This window comes from Falco peregrinus, chromosome 12 (genome assembly GCF_023634155.1).
Source record: "Falco peregrinus isolate bFalPer1 chromosome 12, bFalPer1.pri, whole genome shotgun sequence".
Classification (NCBI taxonomy): Eukaryota; Metazoa; Chordata; class Aves; order Falconiformes; family Falconidae; genus Falco; species Falco peregrinus.
Genome location: NC_073732.1, coordinates 20,705,618 through 20,711,887, shown reverse-complemented (window position 1 = coordinate 20,711,887; position 6,270 = coordinate 20,705,618). Strand labels below are relative to the sequence as shown.

The following is a 6,270-nucleotide window of genomic DNA, read 5'->3' as shown; positions in this document are numbered from 1 at the left end:
CCCTTGTTTTTATAGCTTTTTTCCTGAACCCTCTCCAGTTTGTCCACATACTTTTTGAACTTTAGGCAATGACATTTGAAAAGATGGGGCTGGGGATTGGTTGCTTTATTTGTTGAAATCCATACTTTCAGTCTTCTATCTTGAAAATACGTTTTATATTGCTTTATATGCTTATCACCATCATAAATGCTTTTTCCATCCTAAGAGTAGGTAGGCTTTATTAACTTTAATTATTTAATTTTGAAAGGCTGTTCCAGAAACTTTCTCAAACTCCATTTTAAACTGTAATTTCCAGACTAAATTTATTCACGGTCAGCCTATACCTATTTGGGAGTCTTTTGCTGGTCATGTTTTCTGTCTTTTATAGCCTTAGGTCATGTTTTCTGTCTTGTATAGCCTTAGTGTTTCATTGATTGTCATCCCCTCTGTATGCCTTGACATATTTGAAGACAACAATCTTAATCCTTTAGTGTTTAATCCTTCACCCTTTATTTTGCACTCCTAATCAGCAAACCCTTTTTCTGCTCTTTCCAACCAAGGGTCCCAAGGATACTGAATCCTACCATTTCTTGCTTACTGTCCTGGTGCGATGAAGCTTGCTCTCCCTCCTGCATTACTGAACAGTTTCAACAGCAGACAGACAGTGGTTCAACTAGACTTACAGCATCTCCCCGACGAGAACTGGTCTACGAAATGTAAGTGGCAGTTTCACTGTGGGTGTTGCAAAACGAAAAGAAAAGATCAATCACCCTATGTAGTCTTGTGAAAAAAGTTGTAAGTAGCTACTATCAGAGGAAGACTCTTGAGTTCCTGAAGCTGAGTGAAGATCCTCCCTTGTCTTATTTCAGTAAATACTTAAAAGTAATTTAATTTAGTAGTTACTTCTAATTTACATTAAGTGAAAACTAAGAACAGATTCATCCTTGACAGTCTGGCTGATGTACTGCAAATTGTTATGGCCCACAACCTAATAGTAACCCTCTTCTACCCCCATTTTCCCCTTGGTATAGCAATGTGCCTCAGTATTAACCTGTAAACAACCCTGTCGCTTTAGCTACTATCATGTGCACACTTCCAGAAAAACAAATTTTATCAGGCAAATTCGGATGCAGATTGCATTGGCTCAGGCCAGTTCTCGTTATCGTTATTGACCAGATCTATCCCCTGTTTTGCCAATGTGGATGCCCAGGCACCTCACACAGTTATCTGTGTCCCATGTTTACTTCTGAGGACGGCAGCTCACACATAGTTTGGTTTTGCTTTTTTATGTTAAACCCTTAACACATTTTTTTAGCAGTTGACATTGAGAGACTATGTCTTGGAACCTGACTAAATGAACCTCAGGCTATTTAATATTGGGGCAATGAAAATTTTTGGCATGGAATTTTTGTAGCACAACTGTTTGCTTCACGTTACCAGGTTTCATACTGTATCCTGTGAAGTCCTGAGCGCTTTCTGCCAATAGGAAAGGGGGCACCGGCCATTTTGCAAGAAGGGTTCTCTTATCTATGCATGGCCTAGGCACCAGTGACAGAATAAATTGTGGGCCATTTCCAAAGATTTAAACAGTACTTATAATAAAAGATGCCCTCCCCAACATTCATGTGGATTAAATACTATGCAAGAATGAGAATATTCATACACACAGCACAGAAAGAGTACATCACTGAATTGCTTTTTTATTAGACACTACCTCATAGCCAAACAAAGGTCTGAGTTACTGACTGGAAACAAACATGTTCTCCAGAACAAGCAGAGCCTGTTGGGTTTTTTTTTCTAATAAATTTGTGTCTAATTTCCCTTCAGGCTCACCACAATGACTCAGGGCTCTACTGTCCACAGAGCCTGTAAACGTGGCTCCACATGACCCTCCGTTCTTCCCCAACAGAACCCTCCCAGCCCATCCCCATAACCCTGACATTAATTACTCAATGGACAACACTGAACATAAATGGGCTAAGCGCTGCGTGCTGGCCCTTGGGCACATGCAGAGAGTAACATGGAGGAACTATAAATGAAAACGTTTGGTGGGTAAAATACCATCTTGTACCTTTGGGGCTGACATTTAACAGGGAAGATCAGCAGAAAGGCTGTTTGAAAGTAGCGTTACTGATATTTAAAGCTATTGCAAAAAAATAAGACGCATTTGGCAAAGATACAGGCCTTTCATCAAGCTCGGCATGACTAAGCTTGTGTGAGCATTGAGCTCATAGCAAAATTCTAGCCCGACTCTGTTGTGAGGGTCACCGGATGGCAAAGTAATGTTATTTTTACCCCTCTGCAGCAGCCCACGGAGGAACTGCCGGCGGTCTGCAGCAGGGTCCCCCCCCAGCCATGGCGGCGTAGGGGCAGCGCCCCGGGGCTGGGCCGCCGGGTAGAAGGCGGGGGCGCTCCCCGCCCCCCGCGCCGGGCCGTAGCTCCGGCACGGGACAAAGGCGGCCGAGAGAGCGGGAGCGCGGGGGGATGACGGGCACCATCTTGATTGCAGCGGGCGACCAGCCAGGCTGCCTGAGGCGGCCCGGGAACGGAAGGTGTCCCCTAAGGCCCGGCCTTTTGGATCGTTATTCATTCAAAACCACACAAAACACCGCATTTCGCCTGCAGCGCTGGCTGCAGCCGCTTCCCCCTCCACCGCCACAGGGCGGCCGCTCCCGCGGGGCCGGGCCCAGCCCGCCGGGCCACCTGCGCCGCGGGGCGGGAGCGAGGCCCGGCAGCGGCCGCCCCCCTCAGCGCCGCGCTGGCCAGCAGCCGGCCGCTCCCACTGCCGCGGGCCGCGGCGGGGCGGGGGGGGGAAGCGAGAGGCCGGCCGCCCTTCCCGCAGGGAACGCCCCGCTCCGCCGGCAGTGAGCCCCCCCCCCGCCCGCGGCGTGGGCAGCCCCACCGCGCGCGGCGGGGGGAGGAGGGGCGGGGCGGGGCCGGAGCGGCCCCCACCCCGCGGGGGGCGGGCGGAGGGGGAGGGGGAGCCCGCCAGCGCTCCCCCCCGTGGTGACAGTTTCTAGAAGCACGTCCCGGCGTCCTTTGCGCTCTCAACATGGAGGAGCTGACGGTGGAAGTGCGCGGCTCTAACGGGGCCTTCTACAAGGTACCGGCGCGGGGAGGGCGCGGCGGCGGGGCCGGCGCCGCGGGGGCAGCGCGGAGGGCGGCCTCCCGGTGGTTTCCGCGCCCGGCCGAGGGCGGGCGGCCGCTGGTGGCCGTGAGGGGAGCCCCGCGGCGGGCCGCGGAGGAGGGAGGGTGCGGGGGGAAGGGCGTTGGGGGAAGGTGTCTGGGTGTGGTGGGGGTGGCGGGGGCTGCGGCGGGGCGCGGCTGGCGGGGGGGTGGCGGGGCCGGAGCGGGGTGGCGGGGGCTGGGGAAGGTGCTGCCGAGGCGGGGTGATACGGGCGCCTCTGGAGGGAGGTCAGTGTGGCGGTGAGGGAGAGCGGGGGGGGCGGGGGGCAGATGCACCGCGCGGGGGTTTGCTCAGCCCTCGTCTTGGAAAGGTGTGTGGGGGTATTTTTGGAAGAAGTAGGGGCTTTGGGTGGGGTGGGATGGACTGAGGCGATAATAATAATTTTAAAATATTTTAAATAATTCTTTTAAGATTTCGAGTTTATTTATGTCAGCAGAAAGCTTCCTTCACCATCACCCTCCCTGGAATGTCAGGATGTTACAGGATCAATGCAGAATACTCTCAGCTGTTGCCCGTCACTCATTTTCCCCTAAGCCTGGCTTCAGATGTTTAAGAATCCCAGCTCTTTTTATGGCAATAGCCTTCTGTCTTCCTTTCCAGGAGGGCTGATTCCAGCCAGTATTGTGAGCACACAGTGTAGCTGTGTTCTGGGAGTATTTAATCTCAGGACTCTCTTTAGCTATTGTGCCTAACCGCATACACAGTGCAGAATTGCACATGCGATGTTGCACTGTGGGGTGTGGGGGTGTCCTTTTTTTCCCTGAATTTCCTGTGTGCAGCTGTGGATTTGGCTTGGAAGTCATGTGGTAATTGTACAGTATGTAAAGGCAGTTGGTGTCCAAGGGATTGTAACCAGCTGACTTCAGGAGTTAGTTTTTTTGACTGGCTGTCTATTAAAAGAGGCAAACAGGAGATACTCTTGTCAGGAAAGAATGTCATGGGATAAGCTATATCCCCTTTCTAGGTAAGCCTCTTAAATTTTTACCAAAACTAGTAGATAATAAATTTTGTGAATCGGATGCATTTTTAGTTGGACTTGAAATACCACATAGTAACCCACATCAGAATCATTTGTATTTAGAACAGGATACTTCTAAATAGCTATAGATTTAATATTTTTCCCTCCCACTGCCTATTAGGAAGCACAGAATTTGGAGATGCTCTTCTTGGCTTTCTGTTTTCTACCTTGTAAGCTTGGACCACTTTATAAACCATGGATTAGTTGTTTCTTCTGCTTAAGAAGAACGTGAGACTAATGGGAGTATTAGGAGGTGTACTGAATTCTTGGATTGAAGGGATCTGTGTGCACCGAATTTATTGCAAAAAGCCTGATTTAAAATCTGCAATGATGACGTCTCCCTCTAAGTCAGTCAGAATTGTCAGGCTTGGATTAGCACCATGATGTGTTTTAGCGCTGTGAACAGTGACTAACAAAAGCAGAAGTTTTACTTAAAAATGGCATTAATGGTTTTCAGATCAATGAAATGGGCATTAAGGCCTGTGATGGCATCTTTATGATGGATGAAGTCAGGTTAGAGTGATTGGACCCATAGCAACCAAAGCCCCAGCTCAGAATAATCCACTGTGGAGAAGTGGGGAAAAAAACCCAGAGAAGTCCCTAAAAAAACCAAAACCAAATAAACCAAACTGTAACACAATTTAAAAAGATGATTCTTGTGAGCTAAATACAATGAAATGCGTGTTTCAGTGACTCCATTTTGTGGGTCTAAGTGTTCAGGTAGGCAGAGGTTATGCATGCATTTTGGGACTAAATAACACTCCTAGTAACTTTCTGTTACAAGTTTCTGAAGCAGAGGAGGGAGGTGTGTCAGTCTCATCTGGAAAGTACTCTATTTTTGACCACTGATAGCATTGATAATAGCATTTGTAAGATAATAAGCTGATCTTCTCGAAGCTCCATGTCGCTGTATAGAAGGTGGCAAAAATTTTCTGAAGGGAAGAGCAGAATTTATTCAGTGGGATGAAGTTTGAGGTTTGCTCTCTGAACAGTCTGAATCCTGATTCATTAGCACAGCATACCTCCCGGTAAATGAGATGAGAAGGATCCTGCTATGCCAACAGAGATAAAAACCCAAAATAATTATGTAAACAATTACATGACAGAATTTTTTTAATGAGTTGTTAATACTCTCTGCAACGTAGATGTAGTAGAACGAATGTAGTGATTAAATCTGTTGGAGCATTATAATGGGGTTTTCAGTAGTTACTAGAGATAGGACCACGTATATAAATGATATTCTTTGTAGATTTTGTTCCTCATTTTAGTAAAATTCAATTTTAACAGGGAATTCTTTGTACATGTATTTATATGTATACACTGTGGTTGCTGTAAATTAGTGGAATGCTGTTCTTTATTAAAATACATGAAAAGTCAAAATATTTTTTATGATGCATAGATCGGTGGACAGTAACTGCGTTATGGTAGACACCCCAAGATAACTTCACGCTCTTTTGTCCAAAAAACACTGTGATTTAAATTTAACCTCTCCAAACCAATTTATGCTGGTTTTTTCTCCCTTTGCTTTAAATAAATAATATTATCTAGAGAACAGGAGAGCATTTACCTTATATTTTATCCCAGATTCTCAACCAGTATACAGCAGAGTCAGTGTTCAGCCACTCCCTGCAGCTCAGAAGACTTTGCATATATCATAATATTGAGAAGCCATTTTCTTTAGAGAACAGATGGCACTGATGGGGCTCCAAGTGGTCATGGTCTTCTGAAAAAAGGTGAGGTTTGTGTAGTGGAACAGGGAGGAGAGTGGACAGGGGTGATGAACTGTACTAGTTAAGGGTTTGTATGTATTAGAAGTGTGGTGAGGACTTCCTTAGAGCAGAGCAGTTGATGCTTACTAGGTGAGTGCTAGATTGCAGTTTAGGTTTTGCCTTTGGGACAGAAGAGTAGAGGTTTGCTTTTGTGTTTTTTTTAATGTGAAATGGTCAGAAGTATCTGGATTTCTTTGGCCTCTAAGTGGGTTGAAGAGAGTGAAAGTTAAATACTCGCAGCCTCATCTTGGCCTGACTGCAGTATTTTCAGGATGATGATTCTCTGTGCCATTAATATCATTAAGTAAATCACAGAT

At 46.9% G+C, this 6,270-nt stretch overlaps 1 protein-coding gene across 6 annotated transcripts in view; it reads left to right on the top strand.

Annotated features, from left to right (window-relative positions):
- The first annotated feature begins 539 nt into the window (after positions 1-539).
- The window catches only part of FXR1 (FMR1 autosomal homolog 1), a 38,755-nt gene continuing 33,024 nt past the window's right edge, over positions 540-6,270 (top strand). For 5 of the 6 annotated variants that reach the window (XR_008749415.1, XM_055817221.1, XM_055817219.1 and 2 more), the window contains exon 1: positions 2,941-3,082. Coding sequence is in view for 4 of the 6 variants with exons in the window: in XM_055817221.1 (XP_055673196.1) it covers positions 3,032-3,082 (51 nt within the window). In the remaining 2 variants the exon portion in view is untranslated. Of the gene's footprint in view, positions 696-2,940; positions 3,083-6,270 lie in introns of those variants that run through there. The other variant, XM_005232939.4, reaches the window with a different exon arrangement.